Raw genomic sequence first — 19,863 nt, forward strand, 5'->3', positions numbered from 1 at the left:
AGCAGCCACCAAAGTGGCGTAACGGCGTTGGCCTGGCTCGTATTCTGGGGTGGGAAAGTTGTCGGTCAGATGGAATTCATGCGAAATTGGATGCATGTTAATATACTCTGCCCTCCGAGCTGCGCAAAGCCTCAGCAGCCCCCATGGCTCTAGGTAATCAATACGGTTCTGGGATGGCAGGCCACGCCGTGGGACAACGTGCACACTAAAACCCCACAGTTAATCATTCTTCAGGGGGGCCCCCATTTGCTCTTTAGGGAGAGCCTCCTGGCACATTTCTAGTTAAACATGTTCTGCGGGACGGGCTTCCTGGCCACTAAAGGCACCCCATTCCTTCCTAATCCGGCGTGTGTGGTGAATAACAAGCTTCCATCGTGCGATGTTTGATGTGCACTGCTGTGCAGTGACGCAGTCGGCAAATGTCCCAAGCCTGCGCCCGGATATTCGCCTCGAGTGACTCTGCACCCGCTCTTTTCCCTGAAATCCTCTTTTGGGCCATTTATCTCACCTGCCTTTGTTCCACTGCTCCGATCTTCCCGGCCTGCTATCGGCTCAGGGACGTTTATCATCAACACCTTTCCGTGCAGTGCCTGGCTTGCTGGGCATTTTCGTGAACGCAGGGCCATCGCCGATCACCGCCGTCGATCCAGCCTCGAACCATTCCGCGCCCTTAACCCCCCCTTTATACCATTACGCGACCCAAAGATACAAACAACAGCCTGAATGCGCCTCAAGAAAGTGTCGGAGAAAGACCATACGCTTGGATACCTGTCCATGTCATTATGTTGAGCTTAGGGAAGAGTATACGACGTGCTCGGATAAGAATCCCCGTCCTCTGACGGTCACCTCGACCGGCCACGACAACATACAGAGATGGGTCAGCTTCAGCAAGAGCCGGCGCTCAGCCGACTCGAGGTTCGATGGAATGGAGGTCTCATTGCCGCGTCCATTGCAGTGTCCCTCTTAGGCGCCTTCACTTCCACTCAGATGATGTGTCAAGCACGAACTTCGCGCTACTTCTCAGGCGTCCTGGTTTGGACTATCCTGGGAAGTTTGACCTTCGGTTTCTGTTCTATTTGGTGTCTTCACTTCATCGCGATGTTGGCCTGCGAGCTTCCGCTTCCCATCGGCTTGAACGCTCCTTTGACGGTTCTTAGCGCGGCACTGGCGGTCATATTCACCTTCCTGGCCCTGGCTGCGGACCCTATGCGCGATCGTTATCTGCGGCTGGTCAAGAAGGGCAAAGCGATGGCTCTCAGACGGGAAAGAAGAAAGGAAGCAGCAAGGCAGGATCTCAATGACAGCTCAGATGCTCTCCTCGGAGCACGGGTCTCGGGCGAAGGTGAAGAGGCGCAAGTCATTGCGCAGGAGCATTCTAACGGGTCTGCCGACCGCAGTCCTGCCAGTCGTGACAGCGGTGCAAGTGTGACTCTAGGGCGCTTGGAGGATCATTTCACTAGTGGAGGGCCTGCTACCAGCACCGCCATCGGATCCTCTGGGCCGCCTCAACGTCACCAACTGCCAAGTGAAGCCGGCCGAAAAGCTTTTTCCGCGCAAAATGAGTCCTCTCTGGGGGAGGGTTCTCCTCGAGACACTGAAAGTTACCAAAGAAGCTCGCAAAGGAGCTCGCAATGGAGCTCAGAGGAAGAGGAGCGTTCTCGACGGTCCTCTACGACAAATCATTCGGACAGTAGTAGCCTCGGCCTTCCTGGCTTCATGAGCTTCAGGTTTTCCAAGAGTACCACTACCACCACAGCGAATGTCATCCTCGGGATCGGCGAGCTGTTATACCATGGAGCAACTCTGACCAACTTTTGCAAGGGCTTCATATGGAGCTTGGCAATTACCACTATGCACTATGTTGGTCTCTTGGCCCTGGAGATTCCTAGAGGACACGTTACGCTTCAACCATTCCTCGTCCTCCTCTCGGCATTGTGCGCATGGCTGGTCTGCACTTTAGGATGTATCCTGATGCCCCAGATTGAGGTCAATCTATCCCAGCAGCTCATCTTCTCGGTGGTAGCGGCAGCAGGGGTTGCCGCCATGCATTTTACGGGAATGTGGGCGACCACCTTTTGGTCCCAGGCCTCTCCAACTGCGGAACGTGGATATCCTCCAGATCTGGCTGTTGCCGTCACCAGCATCGCCATTCTAACCTGCTTGCTTGCAAACGGTCTTCTCGCGCACTCAGCGACGGTGGCTCGGAATAAGCTGGCTGAAATCGTCCACACTCGAAGAAAACTCTGGGCCGCTATCGCTCAAAAAGAAAATGCGGAAGCAGCTGCGGCGGTAAGGAGTGAATTTATAGCGAGCGCCAGTCACGAAATCCGGACGCCCTTGCATCAACTACAAGGTTACAGTGACTTACTGTCGCGCATGGAACTGAGTGAAGACGCTCGTCTGCTCCTCCTCGCCATACAGCAAGCTACGAGATCGCTCTCTATGATCACGGCCAACGTCCTTGACTGGTCTCGATTGGAGAAAGGAGAAGCTGTCTGTCGACCAACGAGCCTTGACCTCCGAAAGGTGTGTGAGTCGATCCTGGCGATTTTGCCCAACAAGGAAGAGGATATTGGTACGGAATTGATGATTGTCGTGGCACCCCAGGTACCATCCTCACTTTTCCTGGATGAGACTTATCTACAACGGATCCTGATGAATTTACTTACAAACGCTCTAAAATTTACGCAATCTGGATACGTTCTTCTACTGGTGGAAATCACGGACATGGACTTGGCCATCACTGTTAGAGATTCTGGATTTGGAATACCGGAGTCATTTTTGCCACATCTTTTTGAACCATTCAAGCAGGCACAAACGCGAGGCGCTGAGCGAGGGACTGGTCTCGGGTTGGCTATCATCAGACAACTATTACAGAAAATGGAAGGCACAATTGCAGTGGAGAGCAAGTCCCACCAGGCGGAGAATGTGGGAGCCGAAAACTGCGGCAGCATCTTCACCGTCACCATTCCCATCGATCCCTCGGGTGATGTACCGGACGGTTTGAACTCTCTTGCTACCAATCGGCGGATTGCGTTGCTGCTAGACTGCAATCCTCGATTTGCGGAAGGACTCCAACTAGCTTGGGGAGCTTTTGACTTCGAGTTGATCCGAGCAGATCCAGATGATGAAATATCAGACTCTTTCGGGTATGTCTGGACAGACCTGATGTTTTTGACCAAAAACCCAAAGCTCCTAGGGCGAATACTTGCCCTTCGACACCAACTTGTCATCTTGTCATACGACTCCCAAACATTGCTTGACGAGTCGTTAGGCTCTGTCCCCCCGCCGCATGTCATACCGGTCAAAAGACCATTCGTGTGGCATCGCATGGTCGAGAGTATAGTTTCGGCGGCTCGCACTGGTAGATCATCGGTAGATCGATCTGTCAGATTTGCCCCTGTGGTCGACGTGGTGGATGACAACCAGAACTCGCGGCCAACGCACGAGACCAAGACGCTGAGGGGCGCGACAGTGCTATTGGTGGAAGACAACAAAATCAATCAGAAGCTCGGGGTGAAGATGTTGAATACGCTCGGCTACAGTGTGATCGTGGCAGACGATGGTCAAGAAGCCATTGACAAGCTTGTCGAGCACGACAATGACATCGATATCATCCTGATGGACCAATCGATGCCGCGCATGGATGGCATAACGGCCACAAAGAGAATTCGAGAGATGGAGAGGGAGGCACTAATGGGACCCCTTACTCGCACAAGGCGGCCCATCATTATGGTCACAGCGGTAGTTGGTCCGGATGCCCAAGCCCTTTGCATGTCGGCAGGGACAGACGCATTCCTTCCGAAGCCGCTGGCAATGTCGAAGCTCGAGCACACGTTAAAGAAGTTTCTTGGCTGAATATACCGGGCTTGGGAGACATATTATCACGAATCTTTTGGAATACCCTGCAAACCCCAATTGGAAACCAGGTATCTCCTTTGGCCCTTTATTGGATCACGTCTTCTCGTTCAGCGAGGAGTACAGAGAACCCATCTAAGGGGGCCTTGCACAGAAGAGCGGCTGGAGAGCAGGTGGTCTTCCAGTAACAGGCAGGTAATTGCAGATATCTCTTTCTGGTTTCGCCATGGACGCTTGCAAGATTCCCAAATCTGGCTTTGACTTGAGCAGCAAACCATCGGAAAGCGAAACATAGTGCAAGGAAATCTTGGAGAAAAGAGTTTAGCAGGGAAAAGATACTGGGCTCAACATTGGGCTTCAGGGTCAGCTGGTCAACAGAACAAAGAGACGGACATACAGAGGATATAGAAGCAGAGCGGTCGGGTTTATGTGCCCACTCTGCCCTTGGAGAGATTCCAATTACGAAATCAAAAGCCCTTACTACCACATTTGAAGTTTGCCATGTGTGCCATGTGATGCGAAAACTCTTCGTGACCTGGTCGACGGGGTTTCTGTTAGCAATGGAATATGCCAGCCTCGCCAGGAACTGTACTTAGGGGAAATGGAATGATAAGGCAGGATGGAATATCACTTAACGACTTAGTCTATTCTTTTTAGCTTGCTCGCCGTGTTACATGTGCGGGCACCCGCGGGTAATCCTGCGTTTAGGGGATACACACCCACAGATCATATCATCCCGCTAACCCTTAGCACCCTCGGCGCTGTCAAGGGGCCGTCCAACCCCACGGTGCGGGCATGCTCAAGCCCATATTTGTTCACCGAGACTGAGCGAGGGAGCCAAGGAGCTCAACAGCGAGAGTCTCCGAAACAAGGGGCGGAAAGGGCGGGGGGCAAAGGGCTTTAGTGGCTGTGGGTGGGATGGAGATCATGACGGCGATGTGCTGAATGCGCCGTCGCAAGTGAGCGAGTGAGTGAGTGGCTTCCAACAAAACTTCTAAACTTCTTACGGGCCACATAAGACGTTCCTCGCTCCTTTCCCCCCGGTTCACCACCCACATTCTTTTGTTCTTTCTTATTCTCTCCATTGTGTGTTCTGGTAAGAGGGTCAAAAAAAAGACAGGCTCTGTACATACAGACGGAAAAGCGCTCGTATTTCTTTGGGAATTAATTCTTTGCCCGGGTGGACACGATCCCGTTGACTGTCGAAGGTTACCAAATTCAATACTGGACTTACGAACCACTCATCAGTGTGCTTTGACCACGTTTTTCTGGTTACTCCCTCCCTCCTTACGTTGCGCGGTTCAAACTCTCACCCGCTTTGACCACCAAAGACCACTCTGCCACAATGCATCCTAAAGCCCCCGAGAAGTCTTCCCCCTCGACCACTACCACCAACGGTCACACCAACGGGCAGACGAACGGCTCCGCATCCTCTCACGAGTCCTCTGACAAGTACGATATGAACTCGCCCTCCACGATCCGTCAAAAGTTTCTCCCTTACCCTTCCGACCTGGGCGTGGTCCTCGTTGGCTTTTCTGGCGGCCAATGCAAAGAAGGCGTGGATGCTGCCCCAACGGCGTTGGTCGACGCAGGGTTGCTCAACCAGCTTCGGGATGAGTTGGGATACAAGCTCCACGGGGACAGTGAGGTGCACAATTTCAACGAGATCCGCCCGGTGTCCGATGAGCCGTACAGAGGAATGAAGAACCCCCGCTCAGTCAGTGCCGTTACGGAGCAACTAGCGGGCCAGGTCTACGAACAAGCTCGCCACGGAAGAATGGTCTTGACCCTAGGAGGAGACCACTCCATCGCGATCGGCACCATCGCGGGCACGGCCAAGGCCATTCGTGAACGGTACAATGGACGCAAAGAGATCGCAGTGATCTGGGTCGACGCTCACGCCGACATCAACACACCCGAGACATCCGACTCCGGGAACATCCACGGCATGCCGGTCGCCTTCGCCACGGGTCTCGCGCAGTCCGACGACAAGGACATCTTCGGCTGGTTACAAGAAGACCAAATGCTCTCGACCACAAAGCTTGTCTATATCGGACTGCGGGATGTGGACCGAGGCGAGAAGAAAATCCTGCGCGACCAACGGATCAAGGCTTTCTCCATGCACGACATCGACCGCCATGGTATTGGAAGGGTGGTAGAAATGGCCCTCGCCCATATTGGGACCGACACTCCCATCCACCTGTCTTTCGATGTGGATGCCCTGGACCCCATGTGGGCGCCCAGCACAGGAACCCCGGTCAGAGGAGGCTTGACATTGAGAGAAGGAGATTACATTGCCGAATGCGTCCATGAGACAGGGCAACTGGTGGCCATGGATCTGGTCGAGGTTAACCCTGCCTTGGACGTGGCAGGCGCGACGGAAACGGTGAGGGCCGGCGTGAGTCTGGTGAGGTGTGCACTCGGTGATACCCTGCTGTGAGTTTAGTGCAGAAAACGGTCCTAGAAGAGTTACGATCCCACTCCGCGGTCGACATGCAGTATATCCACAACTCTCTCTCTCTCTATGCTTCGCCTACCTCCTCTTTGAATGATTCAACCCCGAGCCGAGACCTAGGACACGACAGAACAAAAGAAAAGGAAAAAGTAAGGGAGGGCTCTTGCAATCGGGACGAAAAGGGAAAACTAAAAAGCCTACCCATCGAATTACATAAAAGGGATAGATCCATAAAATGGCTTACCTATATATCTACCCAGGTATAACACAGTACATAGACCTATTGGTGCTGTTGATATACCTACAGTATCTTGGATAGTTAAAGTAGTAATAACGTACCGAGTACATCTGGTGATTTTGACCCTCCAAGAATAGAATTCGATGTCACGCATTCCCTATTAGATATACGCAACATGAGACACCAAGGGAGGATGACATGTAGGGCCATGAATTGCAGGTAGTCGGCGGTTGTTGGGACCTCTTTTGTTATTCTATTTCCACCAGCTGTGAGAGGCATTCAATAAAAAAAAAAAAAATGATTACTTTCGCCTGCTCACCCTCCCTGCTCCACCTCTCCTCGTATGATTCCGCGATCGTCATCCCAGGTCCCGCCGAGTCTTGTATCGGTCTCTCAGCATACGTCGTCTCTCAGCATACGCCAGCTGGGTACCGGCCTGTCCTACCCTACACCTTCCTTGGCTCGAAGCAGAGTCGTAAGGGTCCGAGCCCGAGCGTGAAATGGTCCTTTGTCCCCATCAGGAGGCCCTCTCCAGTTTCTCCCTCCGCCAGTCTGACGTCGAACTTGCGGATGATGTTTGTTGTAAGAAGACGGATCTCCATGTAGGCCAGGTTCTTGCCGATGCAGTTGTACGGGCCGGAGGAAAAGGGGCCGAATGCGTCTTTGTGGCGGATGAGGTCGGGGCGGGAGAAGTGGCGCTCAGGGATGAATTCCAGGGGCGAAGGATAGAGGTCCGGGTCTGTGTTGAAGACAAAACTGGTTAGTTTGTGTATATATACACGAAGAGGGCAGGGGCATGGTGTAGGTTTTTGGACATGGACGGGCGTCGAGGCAAAGAAAAGCAGGGCGAGGGCATAAGAAGAAATCCTCAACTCACCTCTCGCCATCACATACTGCGGCATCTGCACGACCGTGTGGCCCGGGATATACACGCCTCCAATTTCCACTCCTTCCTCTGGCGTTTCTCTGAACACTCCACTCGGCACAGCAGGGTGTAGTCTCAGCGCCTCATTGATCGCTCCGTTCAACAGCGGTGCGTCCTGGATTTTCTGCGAGTCAATCTTCTCGTCTGGCTTCACCAAACTATCGAGCTCTTCTCTCAACCGCTCAATGAGACCCTTTTCTGTGGCGATGTAGTAAAACAGATGCACAAGCGTAGCCGCCGTCGTATCCGAACCAGCAACGATAATAAGTCGGCTGTCGGCCTGTAACATGGGTAGCTCAGCCTTCTGCGTCGCTGGGTCTGATTGATTGTAATGCTCGATCAATGTGTGCGAAATGTCCCGATTCTCTAGCTTGCCTTGCATCTCCATCCGCTTATCAAGCTGTTCAGAGCAGTAATTAATAAACCGCCAGTGGTCTGCAGCTGCACCGGGGATGGCGAGCAGAATACGGAAGATCCAGCATGGCAGCCAGAAGCCGAGCAGGTCCATGCCATCACTGAGCAACTTGATGGCCCAGTGCATCTCTCCCGCTTCGAGACACCCGTATGACGCAGCGAAGGCAAGATCGCCCATCACGTCAAAGGAGTATAGATTGAACCACTTCGACATATTCATCGGTTCGCCTGTATGTGGAGTGTCAGCTGTATCCAGATGAAAGGGACACCAAATGCAGAGAAGGAATCAAAAAACAAATTACCTTTGGACTCCTCCACCTTCTGGAGAAACAAGTCATTATACTTCTGCACCCGATTCTCGTAGCCACGAAGTGCCTTGTCACTGAATGCAGGACTCCAGATTCTTCTGCGTCGATCATGCTGCGCTCGATTGCGGCTCGTATGCATGGAAATTCGTGGGAAATCCGCCTCATACCATTCACCTTTGGTGCATTTGGACTTAACGCCACATGTGACTTCCACACCATCAGGGTGCGTGACAGAGATACCATGGGGGTCGAGCCGCACGAATTTGCCATACTTCTTGTGCATGGCGAGCAGGTGGTGATGCAGATTCCTCTTCCCTGCGACGCGGAAGACTAAATCGAATCTTGACAGCCGTGCCCAGTAAGGACCAGGTATCTTGTTCAGCGGATTGAAGAAGAGACGGTAAACGACCAGGCTGGTGTAGAGGCCAGCCAGATAAACTGCGGCGTATTTGGCGGTAAATGTAATGGCATCTATAGTGGGTATATTGCCATAATGTGATCTAGCAACAGTCGTGACAACGCACCCAAGAAGGAACGCTTGAAGATAGCGTGTAGGGTATTTCCAGCGTTCGCCAACTCTGAAGAAGAAAAGGTGAGATGCCACGCCTACTGAGGCGACGACCAATGGCAAGTAGGTTATCGACATTGTGCAAGCAGGCGGTGTCAGACAGAAGAAGAAGTGATGGAGAGAAGGTTGAGATGAAGTGTATTCGCCTAGGTGAACGCAGTACTTAAGAATGCTCCCTCTTACGAAACCTCGAGCAGGTCAGGGTAGTCTGAGGGAGACGGTTTCGAATCGACTGTCTGATCCTACCGATCCTTTTCAGCAGGGGAGTACTTGATCACGTATTCGTACCAATCGAATTAGACATGACCCAAGGCGGAAATATCCCTGTGCGTATTTGCATGACTGCCCGTTTGAGAAAGACCCAGTCGCTTGTGAGTGGACTCTGGTTTATGCGAGATAATACGCAGTGGCACTCCGTACTTGGCCCCCAGATCCTGTGCCGAAATGCGGGGAGGCGTGAATTCTGGCCCGGCTCTTCTGATGTCGAGGTACTCGAGTCAAGCTGACTCGACCACATCGACAGAGGCATCATTCAAGATACATGCTGCCACTGCAACCGCAAAGACACCGTAGCTGGATGTGCAACTGTCTCGATATCCATCCTCTAATCATGTAATCGACAAGAGACATGGGCTTTCGAGACGGTGGGTTTTCAGGTACCGTGCCTCACCAGCCCTTAGTAAGCCTCATTCTCATCCATGTTCCATCGGGAGGATCAAGAAGCCGCGCGTCAGCAAGTTGCTCGACAAGCTGTGCAGTCCTCTGGTAAATGAGGTGACGAGCCTGATGGGAAGGATTCCAGACATAATAATGGTAGGCCTTAAATCCAGAGCGGTCCGCCTTGCCGTAGTGAACGAGGAACACAAAGACAGGCAGGCTAGTATGCGGCAGAGTATCGAGTACAAAACATTCCGTCATCTTGAGTGGATTTGTCGTTGTCTCCCCTTCTTGGATGTCTTGGGCACTCCGTCGATATCTCCCTTGTCTTGACAAACAGACGACCAATTGTTCTACGGCGCCTGGGCGTCATCCACTGTTGCCCAAGATCAGCTGGCGAAGTGTTTTCTCAGCCTCTGGGGCACGCATGTCACCCCTTCGTGGATGTCTCATCATTTGTCCCATGAGGAACTGCAATTTCCCAACTTTACCCTTCTCGACGATGTCTCTGACATGCTGGGGGAACTGGTCGATTATTTCTCGTGCGATTGCTTGATAAGCATCGGCCGACATCTCAGAGAAGGCCAATTCTTCCTGTCTGATGATATTGGGCACGGTCCGTTTGTCACCATTGTAAATGAGCTTGAGAATATGCTTGGCCGAACTCCCTGTAATCTGATTGTTTTTCAAGCGATAGATAATCTCAGCCATCGATTTGGAGGGCACAAGATTGTTACTCCATTGTTGTTCTTCCGTGGAAAGCAGAGCACCCAGTTCATGCAGCACCCAGTTTCCAACGGTCTTTCCATAACTCTTTGGTCCCATCGTATGTCGGCTGCGGTAAATCAATTCATCGACAACGTTCTGGAAATAAATCAATCGTTCGCCGTCATCAAGCGAGACTAGGGTCATGGCATCTGTGAAACTGAGGCCGTACTTTTGAACTAGGATGTCAACCAACTCGCCCGCGGTGGGAGGCAGAGTCTTCGCAATCCATGAAATCAAGTCGCTGCTGATGTAAAGTGGAGGGATGTCGGCATCGGGCATGTATCGGTAATCGACCTCGCCCTCTTTTCCTCGGAGTCTTTTTGTTTCGTTAGGGCTCGTCATAGACCAACCTCGAGTCTCGCCTTCAATCACGCCACCGGATTCGAGAATCTGGATTTGGCGGTCTCTTTCCGCCTTGATTGCATCTTCAATTCCCTTAAAGGTGCTCAGATTTTTGATTTCTGTTCGTTGGCCGAGACCGGTCACGCCGCTGTAAGCAAATGGGCCCTCTTCGGCGCCCCGACGACGAACGGAGACGTTGACATCGGCTCGAAGACCACCTTGTTCCATGCCGGTGGTGACGGCATCAACGGCGTGCAGGATCGACTGGATCTTCTTGACGTAGATGGCTGCATCTCGTGGAGAATGCAGGTCGGGTAACGATATTATCTCGATCAAGGCTTGACCGCACCGGTTGAAGTCGACCAACACCGTGTTGCTATCGTCCTCTTGAGTTCTAGCGGTATCCTGTTCCAATTGCACTTGCTTGATGTTCACCGTGACCGTGCGATTTTCCTCCAGCCCATCTTCGGTGGTCAGTATGACACGACCGTTCTTCGCGAAAGGGTGGTAATACTGAGTGATCTGGTAACCCGCCGGCTGATCGTGGTAGAAATAATGTTTGCGATCAAAATGGCTGACTGGCTCAATCGTGCACCCAAGCGCGGTGGCCGCACGAAGGGCGGGTAGGATCACAGCGGGCTGAAGGACCGGGAGACTCCCAGGCAACGCGATATCGAAGGGAGCGATTTGACTGTTTGGAATCGTACTCGGCGCAGTTATTCCGGCTGTCCAGTATCAGCGTCAGTAGCTAGACAGAGAGGGGGAGATCCTTACGTGAGAACAGCTTGCGAGAGGCATTGAGCTGAGCATGGATTTCAATGCCCACAGTCAGTTCCCAGTCAGGCAGTATATCCGGGCTCTCAGCCGCCGTCGCAGCTGGTGGAAGCGTCCGAACGGCTTTTGCAGCATCTTTCAACTGCTTGCGGAGAGGGTCATGGTCTTGCTGCAACGATGGAGGCTTAGAATGGAAGCCTTGGGAAAGAGGTTGATCGTGGCATCGGACCGGATTCGAGAATGTAGAGTCAGGCAGTCTGCTGGCAGTCAGGGGCAGAACAGGAAGCCGCTGTCGAGTCCATCTCGACAATCTTTGGAGCATAGGCTTTCGGCGCGCAACAACACGAGCAATAGAGAAGGGGTCAACAATGGTCAAGCATATGGTAATTTGCTATCGATCAATGCTGGTGTGACCAGAACAAGATGCGCCGAACTAAATAAAGTGGCGACAATGCTTCTGTGCTCCGCCGTACCGGCCCTCTGCCGGAAATAGTCTTTCCGGAGCTCGAAAAATTCCGATCCCAACCAAACATGAAGTCACCGACTTGTTTCGTTCGCCATTGTTGCACCAGTACAGGTCCACGTGTTTGCCTGGGTGATTCTTTTCCTTCAGGCTACACGAGAATGATGAAACTAAGATGTTCGACAAGAAGAGACAATCTTTCAAGAGGGGAGCATTTCTAGCCTTGCTGTCCACCGGCTAATTGCATTCCTCTCCCACTGCTTGGACTGGGGAGCAAACACTTCCATTCCGACCTTTATGTTCTTGAACCACACAGTCATCACAGGTTGACATTCCTAACATCTACGCTTACTCGCACACTCAAAATGGCCTTTTGAGGTTGAGACCATGAGTCTCAATTATTTCCGGTCGTCGGGCAGCCGACAGCTGCCCCAAGAGTTATGGGGCCGGCCAACAACGAAGCCGTGGATGCTAGCTATCAAAACTGCTGTGGGCCTGTTTTTGGGCGTTGGCTTGCTATATATTGCAAGGTCCTATCTGCCCTCGAGCAAAGCTTCTAAGAAGGAGGAGGAAGAAGCGGTCTCAGCTAACTATGATCATCCTGTGCTCAAAAAGCATTCAAGTGCCCGATCGTACACAACCAAGTACGCCGAATACCCGTCGATCAGGACATTCTATCACCCCCATGCTCACGCGGAAAAACTCCAAGCCATCGCAGACCTGCCTCTACTGGTTTTCATCCACGGGCTAGGTGGCTCTTTACCTCAATTTGCGCCATTGCTGGGGAGTCTGGTCAATGTCGCGCCCTGTTTTGGCATTGATCTACCCGGCCACGGCATGTCCGCCTTCTCGCCCAAGGACTATGATGCCTATACCATTGCAGCTTTCTGTGACCTTTGGCAGACCGCCATTCAAGGTATTTGCGAACAGCACGGGCATAAGAAGGTGGTGTTCATCTGCCACAGCATGGGTTGCTCCATCGCCGCAATGTTAGCAACGTCGCCTTCATTCCCGTTGCGCGTCGAAGGCTTTGTTGGCATTTGTCCCAAAGCCACACCCCCCTCGCCGTCAGAGACGGCGTCGGCGAGGCGATTCTTAGCGCTCCCTGATGTGGCGCTCAATTTATTGAGAGCCCTGGACCGAAGAGGAGGAGTCAATTCCAAAAGTGTGGAGAGGATGGCGGGCAAGGCTGCCGGTATAGACCTTCGTCGCCAGCAGTTGGCGTTCAACAAGAGCTTGAAAACACCGGTGTGGAAACGCTCCGCACTGGGATGCCTGCCACAGTACGACCCTTCAGGCAGAGCCACGGGCGGTCTGCCAGGAAAAGACACATGGGCAAAAATACATGTTCCCCTGTTCCTCATTGCCGGAGAGGCTGACACCGTCACAAAGCCAGCAGAGGTCACAAAGATTGTTTCGTTCCTGAACAAGTTCGGGAAGGAGGTCAAGGGAAGTCCCGGGAGTAAACCTCTTCCTACCGACGCCACAGCACCAGCGGACACGACAGAGGATACCTCGACTGTCGATAAACCCGAACCGACAGCGGATGAACGCAAGTTCGGCACCCTTCCATCAACAAGCGAGATGTCCAGCCACAACTCGAAGATCGTCAAGACAGCAATCCTGCCCTCCCCGGCAGCTCACGCCCTGATGTACGACCACTCGACCTACCGCACGGTCGCCGGCTTGATCGAAGACTTCCTCGCCCGCTACGTCTCCCCAGAACTCTCTCTGGGGTGGCAACTCCAGCAACTCACCACGTCGGGCAAATGGGACGTGAAGAACCTGGAAAAGTGGCAAAAAGTCCTCCCCGTTTCAGGTGCTATCGGCCACCCCCCAGAATCAGGGATATTCCGAGCCATGAAAACCCTTCGAGAGCAGGACGAAATCCACACCCCCTCGGTATTCATCGAGAAGTGGAGCGACAAGATCTTCGCCGTCGTCGACATCTCCCACGACAGCCCCGTCTACGACACCCAATCCCTCGAGCGCGGCGGGATCCAGTACCACAAATTCCCCACCGTCTCCAAAGTCCCGCCCACGGTCGTCGAGGTCGCCGACTTCATCGCCCTGGTCGACCGCCTGCGCCTCGAGGATCCTCACACCGTCGGCGGCAAGGCCATCGGCGTGCATTGCCACTACGGCTACAACCGCACGGGCTTCTTCATCTGCTGCTACTTGATCGAGAAACTGGGCTACAGGCCCCAGGACGCGATCGACGAGTTTGCCGCCCAGAAGCCTCCCGGCATTAAACACGAGCATTTCATCGATACATTGTTCATGCGCTATCATGTGGGCTTGAAGAAGGCGCCCACTTTCGCCGACTACTCCAGACAGGGTTCGGTATCTGAGTCGGTGCAATCTATAGATTCATAGAAACAGAGGGGGCATTTTGGGGGACAATGGGCGGCGGCTCTTTGCTTTTGATCCCTTTTGTTGGGGGGGGGAGGATTTTGCAACTTCCTTTCTGGAATTCCATCCCTTTGTATGGCCTGTTGTACTAGAACCTTCGATTCAGGTGTCCCGGAGCCTGTAGGTAGCGCTCCACCTGCCTTTACTCAAGCGAGCTTTACATGGAATCAATTCCGGACACTGTCATACCTATGCTCTGTGTTCATGAGGTTTCCTCTTCCTTCGTCTGAAGCTAATCCTATGTTGTCTGTTACTCGTCAATCCTAGGCGGCCTTGATGGCTTCCGTCAAGACAAACACAAGCAAGATGGTTCCACAGCGATGTGTAAAGTCCCACGTCGATAGCAGGACACGTCTCTCTGTGAGGCCGTCTGACAGCAGGTCAATAATCCGCGTCATGAGCGATAGGAAACAGTTTTCGAACGTATCAACCAAGTCTCGTGTCCCATCATTTCCAATTGCCCATGGTGATCATTTCCTTACAAGTCCCGCGTGTCACAACAGCTTCAGATTCGCGAAGCTCTTAACAATCGTTTCGTCAATTCGACTCACCCAATGGTGCTGAAAATTCTCCAATCCACCTGTCCTCTCAATCGCCTGCCTCAGGCTCGACCCAATGAATTCGCGTACGTTGATGGTATAGATTGGGTCGTGGTTACTCAAGACCCTCTTGCGCCCATCTTCTGGCGTTGCGTCAGGCCACTCAGGAACATCCCCACCATCACCATGGTGGTTGTGCCACAAGTAATCACCCTCGGATTCGTCTGCTGCTTCTTGACCCAGTTCCGTGCAGATGTCGGTCCAAATTGTGAAAAGTGTCTCGAGGTTTTCGAGCATGATCATGGGGAAGTGCGGAGGAACGGTACAAGCGAGCAAGTTTGTGATGGCAAGGACCTGAAGCTTTTTGCGTAAGATGTCGCCTATGGTGTCGATGTGAAGAAGCCATTCAGTCAGAAGCCATTTGGCTGGTGGTGAAACAGAGGACGGCGTCGATGTTGATGCAGAGACCGTGGACGTAACGTCCGTGGCGGAAACAGCTTGAATGAATTGGTCTGGCGACAGGAGGGCTATGCGTGCCAGAAGACAGAAAAGGCTTGTCTCTCCTGGGCCAATGATGTCTGGTGGTTTGCGGGTTGGACGAGGATCTTGGTGATAGTCGTATGCTTCCTTGAGGAGCTCCATCAAGGATGCCAGATAGCCGGTACTTAGCATCGATTCCAACAGATGTGTAAGGGCTTGTTGAGGATTCACCCTGGACTGGGACTCGATCGAGATTGTAACGACGAGGTTTTCTAGTACATGAGGTGCTAATGAAGCATCCCGCGCCCGGCTAGTTGATAAAGCAGGCAAGAGAGATTTCATTGATGTGAGCAGCGGCGTCAGGAATTGAGGTGACAAAACCGTAGTGGGCGACAATATCGTATATGATTCTGTGAGCTCGAATATCTGCCGCAGGAGTTCACTGCCCATGTCCAACAGTGGAAGGAGACATTGAGAGAGGGATAATAGATCTGAAGAGGCGTGTTCTGTTGGAGTCTGCTGTACGATGGCAGCCCACAGCTCGAGTGCCTCCTCAAGCAGGTACACGATTGCTTCCGACTGTGGTTGTATGGAATCATGAATCAGAGGGAGAATTGGTCCATGGTACGCCAGACTTTTCTGCCCAAGGCTGTTGACAATTGCGGTGATCAAGGTCAGTATTGCTTGTTTCATCAAATGTTCTTCGCCAGATTCTGTCCACAGTGGTGGCAGCATTGACATTATGCCTTGCGCGTACGGTTCTATATGGCCTTCCAGCCTCGTGACCGCCACTCTGACTGTCTCAAGTAATGCCATCTTTGTCTCTGATAGATCTGTCTCGGTGATGAGGGACATGACACCTTCTAGCAGAGGCGTAGCAAATGGACTGAAATCGGAGTAGCTGAATTCAAAGGGTTCTAACACGAGACGCAATTGCCGTCCTGCTGTCACACGAACGACATGATCATTGAGTGGCTCCCGGCTGGAAAGCAAGTGCGTGAATATCTGATACACTGCCACTCGATCGAGTGTTTCTGGTTTGATTGGCACCCATTGGCCTAGTAAAATCGCAGTCCGCCGTCGAAGAAGGTTGTAATTTGGCTGGTTCATCTGTACTTCTTGCACCAAAGTTTCACGGAGGAAAGTATTGAAGTCAAGGACATCTTCAAGGCAGGCGGCTGCTATGCCAATGGCTGAGTAGAGGCTGTCTTTCAGAAGCACATCCGTGTTCGAAGTGGTAGCGTATTGATAGAACACTTGTAGTAACCGTGGAACCAGCAGCTCTTTGAAGTTGATGACGAGGTCGAGGAATAATTTTTCCGAACACGACCGAATGGAGAACTCCCACGCATCTGCAATTTCTTCCTCCCGGCGTTCCCACTCGTCGGGTTCCTGCTCCCAGTCTCGCAAGTCGGAAGGCCGAAGAATGAAGTATTGGGTCACTAAAAGCTCCATTAGTCGAAGGACGAAGTCTTGCGTAAGGACTGTGTTTTTGACGTAGTCGACAGCGTCTTTTCTGTCTTGCTTGTCCTCTGGAGTGACATATTTGAACGTTTGGACGGGGTTGAAGACCATCTTCAGGCAAGCACGAAATAGCAACAGGGCTTTCAAGCAAAGCTTCTCAATCGGTGACTCTTCGACATTGTCTCCACCGCGGTATACTTTCCAATCGAAGTTGCCCTGCAACGTTGACTGCCTGGCCTCACTCTGGCTGATTATTGACCAGGACCGGTTCAAGACGTCCATGCAGCCAAAAAGGACGAAGGAGGCGGGGTGATTCCGAGCCATGTCGAGATACAACTTGGCCAGTTGTAGCAGATGCTTCAATAACATGCTTCGAGCTTCGTCTGGAAGATCCTGACTGTATGCCACCCAGAAAGCCTGTTGGTGCGTCTGCAGGAGGTCCCAAAATTGCTTGACGGCTTCTTCCCGATGAGGATTCTCAAAGCCAACGATCAGCAGTCGCCGCAGTGTTTTCAGCGCTGAATGACTGCTGACTGCGCTAGCAAGATCGGCCTGATCAGCAGTTGACTGCCACCTCGCGACCAGACTGACATAGAGGCGGCCGAGGATCTGCAAAAGTTCCAATGCCACGTTCTGAAGGCTTCTCTTCGTGCGTTGTAGACGTCCGGATGCCAGCTCCTTGATTATTTGCAGAGTAATGGTCAAGATGTTGGAGATATAAAGATTCGCACCCGGGTCTTCACTGGCGGCTCGAAGGTGTTGTATTACGACATTGATGACATCCGGCCAGTCATGGGGAAATTCATACCGGACAATCTTCGCGAGCATGAGGGCATTCTGGAGTGCAAGGGCAGAGCTAGGCTCATGCACGCCCGCTTCGATAGATCTTGATCTGATCTGTTCCTTCTCCGCTTTGCTGATTGGGTTTACAGACGTCTTGCGCCAGTGTTTGTCGATGCCATTCTTGAGTTGAATGATGGCCTGGAAGCGGACTTCTTGGCTGAGTGAGAAATCGGCATACACATCTTGAAGGAGGGCGTAATAGCCGGGTGACTTTTCCCAGTTCCCAATCTGTTGCGTCGCTACTTTCAGGCTCTGAGGTGTGGGATGTGAGGCACTTTTGAGAGTAGATATGACCGCAGACCTGGTGAGAGGATTGGTTTCGCCCTCAGCTTCAATGGTGAAGGAGGGCATATCTGTTCTGTATGGGGCTAAACGTTGGCAAGAGGCATCGTCCTGGTGTTGAAGAGGAGAAGTGTTTGGCAACAGGAGAGATTTGGAAGTGCCAAACACAATCTTTCCAACCTGAGACCAAGCGTGATGGAGAAGGCTCTGATGAAACACATTAAAGGAGCCCCAGCCTTTCGTTGCGGCTTCACACAATGGCAACAACAAAAAGCGCCTAATGACCTGGAAGAGGCTTAAAACAGCAAGAGGCTGCGGCTCAATACGAGTCGGCGAACTCAACTCAGCTCAACGGCCAATCTCTCGCCGAAGCCAGCCTCGGCTGCCACGCTGCTCATTACCTAGTAATTATCGCTCTCACCCTGGCTCTCGACCTGCCCATTCATCTTCTCGCTCTCCTTCTGCCTCCGCCCTGTTCATACTTCGCCTGCAGATGACTGCACCATGTCATCCAACAGCTTTGCCGCTGCTCAGGAACGCATTCTAGCACGGCAGACAGCCAGACAACAGGAAGCCCTCGCCCTCACTCAACAGCCCGAGATTAGCAGTGGCCGCTCCTCCTTGACGCGACTCACTCAATCCCTGCGACCCAAGTTGTCTTCGTTCTGGATAACCCTGTTAGAGTCAGAGGGCACGCGGCCAGCCTTTCGAGTCGGGCAAGTGGATGCCGAACTCCTCGATGAAGAGTTGCTGGGCCTATTGAAGACACAGGTGGCAGATGCTTTGAAATACCTCGGGCCGCATCTTCAGGATGACTGGTCGCAAGAAATTCTGCTTGCTCTCAGGGCGATACTGTTCAAACTATCCATCTGGGACAACGATGCTTCGTATGGCGCGGCTCTGCAGAACCTCCGATACGTCGACGCAAGGAAACCTGGACTGTCTCTTCCGAAACCGACCAGATGGCAAAAGAGTCTCTACGGTCTGCTGACCGTCTTTGGGCGATATGGATGGGATAAATGGGAGGATTGGCTGATTGATCAAGAGCGAGGTTATACATCTCCTTCAGAGACAGTCCAGATGCTGATGCGGTTTACCTCCTTCATCTCTACAACACATTCCATCGCGGCCTTTTGTTCCTTCCTGGTTTTCCTCGTCAATGGACGCTACCGGACTCTTACAGATCGTTTGCTGAGATTGCGACTGATGTCGCCATCCAACCAAGTTAGCCGCGAAGTCTCGTTTGAGTATCTGAATCGTCAATTGGTCTGGCATGCCTTTACCGAATTTTTGTTATTTCTCCTACCGCTGGTGGGCATCAGTCGATGGCGAAGATGGCTCTCCAGAGTGTGGAAGAAAACAAAAGACGCCATGAAGTCACAAACACAAGCAGAAGACGAAACTGAAAAGACAAAAAGCGGGCCACTGGCTTTTCTCCCGGAAAGGACTTGCGCCATCTGTTATCAGGACCAAAACCCAACCTCGACGTCCGAAGCTGAGATCCTAGGAGCAAACACTGCCGCGGGGGGAGGCGTCATTGGCTCGGCTACTACCGACGTGGTAAATCCCTACGAAACCATTCCATGTGGTTGTATCTACTGCTTTACGTGCATAGCTACCAAGATCGAAGCGGAAGAGGGTGGTGGCTGGACATGCTTGCGTTGCGGAGAAACCATATATAAATGCCAACCTTGGAATGGCGATATCGTCTCGGTTGGAAAGAAAGCCAGCAATAAAATCGCAAAATCGGTCGGTTTTTCTGTCGCCAACGACGATTCCGGCGAGAATGACCGAGATGATCCGTCTGCCTCCACGTTGGCCGAGAGCCAGTGGACCATGGCGGATCAGGAGTCCTCTAGCAGTTAAAGATTCACATTACAAGGACAAGATAAAACACTCGATCAGTGTGGTCGTTGTGGCTCGCAGTCCAGTCAACCACCAGCGACAAAGTCACGCTTCCAAATCCGTGACGTTGAAGTGCACTGCACTCTACTCACGTGCAATATGACGAACGGCGGCTGAGCGTGTCTTAAGAGACAGAATGGTGGAGTGCTTCATAACACTTCTCATTTC

At 52.4% G+C, this 19,863-nt stretch overlaps 7 protein-coding genes across 7 annotated transcripts; 4 read left to right on the forward strand and 3 right to left on the reverse strand.

Moving 5' to 3' along the window:
• Nucleotides 1-873: 873 nt before the first annotated feature.
• Nucleotides 874-3,858, forward strand: Z520_01326 (uncharacterized protein; the record flags this gene model as incomplete). Its single annotated transcript, XM_016771844.1, has 1 exon — nt 874-3,858. One exon carries the CDS (start codon nt 874-876, stop codon nt 3,856-3,858), a length of 2,985 nt encoding a protein of 994 aa, XP_016636983.1.
• Nucleotides 3,859-5,203: 1,345 nt separating this feature from the next.
• On the forward strand, nt 5,204-6,298 carry Z520_01327 (arginase; the record flags this gene model as incomplete). The annotated part of the gene is made up of 1 exon (XM_016771845.1): nt 5,204-6,298. The coding sequence occupies one exon, from the start codon at nt 5,204-5,206 to the stop codon at nt 6,296-6,298; it is 1,095 nt and encodes a 364-aa protein (XP_016636984.1).
• Nucleotides 6,299-6,997: 699 nt separating this feature from the next.
• Nucleotides 6,998-8,844, reverse strand: Z520_01328 (uncharacterized protein; the record flags this gene model as incomplete). The annotated part of the gene is made up of 3 exons (XM_016771846.1): nt 6,998-7,290; nt 7,429-8,118; nt 8,193-8,844. The coding sequence occupies 3 exons, from the start codon at nt 8,842-8,844 to the stop codon at nt 6,998-7,000; spliced, it is 1,635 nt and encodes a 544-aa protein (XP_016636985.1).
• A 948-nt stretch (nt 8,845-9,792) lies between these two features.
• Z520_01329 (uncharacterized protein) lies at nt 9,793-11,629 on the reverse strand (the record flags this gene model as incomplete). Its single annotated transcript, XM_016771847.1, has 2 exons — nt 9,793-11,258; nt 11,308-11,629. The coding sequence occupies 2 exons, from the start codon at nt 11,627-11,629 to the stop codon at nt 9,793-9,795; spliced, it is 1,788 nt and encodes a 595-aa protein (XP_016636986.1).
• Nucleotides 11,630-12,157: 528 nt separating this feature from the next.
• Z520_01330 (uncharacterized protein) lies at nt 12,158-14,146 on the forward strand (the record flags this gene model as incomplete). The annotated part of the gene is made up of 1 exon (XM_016771848.1): nt 12,158-14,146. One exon carries the CDS (start codon nt 12,158-12,160, stop codon nt 14,144-14,146), a length of 1,989 nt encoding a protein of 662 aa, XP_016636987.1.
• A 530-nt stretch (nt 14,147-14,676) lies between these two features.
• On the reverse strand, nt 14,677-17,859 carry Z520_01331 (uncharacterized protein; the record flags this gene model as incomplete). The annotated part of the gene is made up of 1 exon (XM_016771849.1): nt 14,677-17,859. The coding sequence occupies one exon, from the start codon at nt 17,857-17,859 to the stop codon at nt 14,677-14,679; it is 3,183 nt and encodes a 1,060-aa protein (XP_016636988.1).
• A 435-nt stretch (nt 17,860-18,294) lies between these two features.
• Z520_01332 (uncharacterized protein) lies at nt 18,295-19,656 on the forward strand (the record flags this gene model as incomplete). The annotated part of the gene is made up of 1 exon (XM_016771850.1): nt 18,295-19,656. The coding sequence occupies one exon, from the start codon at nt 18,295-18,297 to the stop codon at nt 19,654-19,656; it is 1,362 nt and encodes a 453-aa protein (XP_016636989.1).
• Nucleotides 19,657-19,863: the final 207 nt, after the last annotated feature.

The sequence above is a fragment of the Fonsecaea multimorphosa genome (genome assembly GCF_000836435.1).
Source record: "Fonsecaea multimorphosa CBS 102226 unplaced genomic scaffold supercont1.2, whole genome shotgun sequence".
NCBI classification, from domain to species: domain Eukaryota; kingdom Fungi; phylum Ascomycota; class Eurotiomycetes; order Chaetothyriales; family Herpotrichiellaceae; genus Fonsecaea; species Fonsecaea multimorphosa.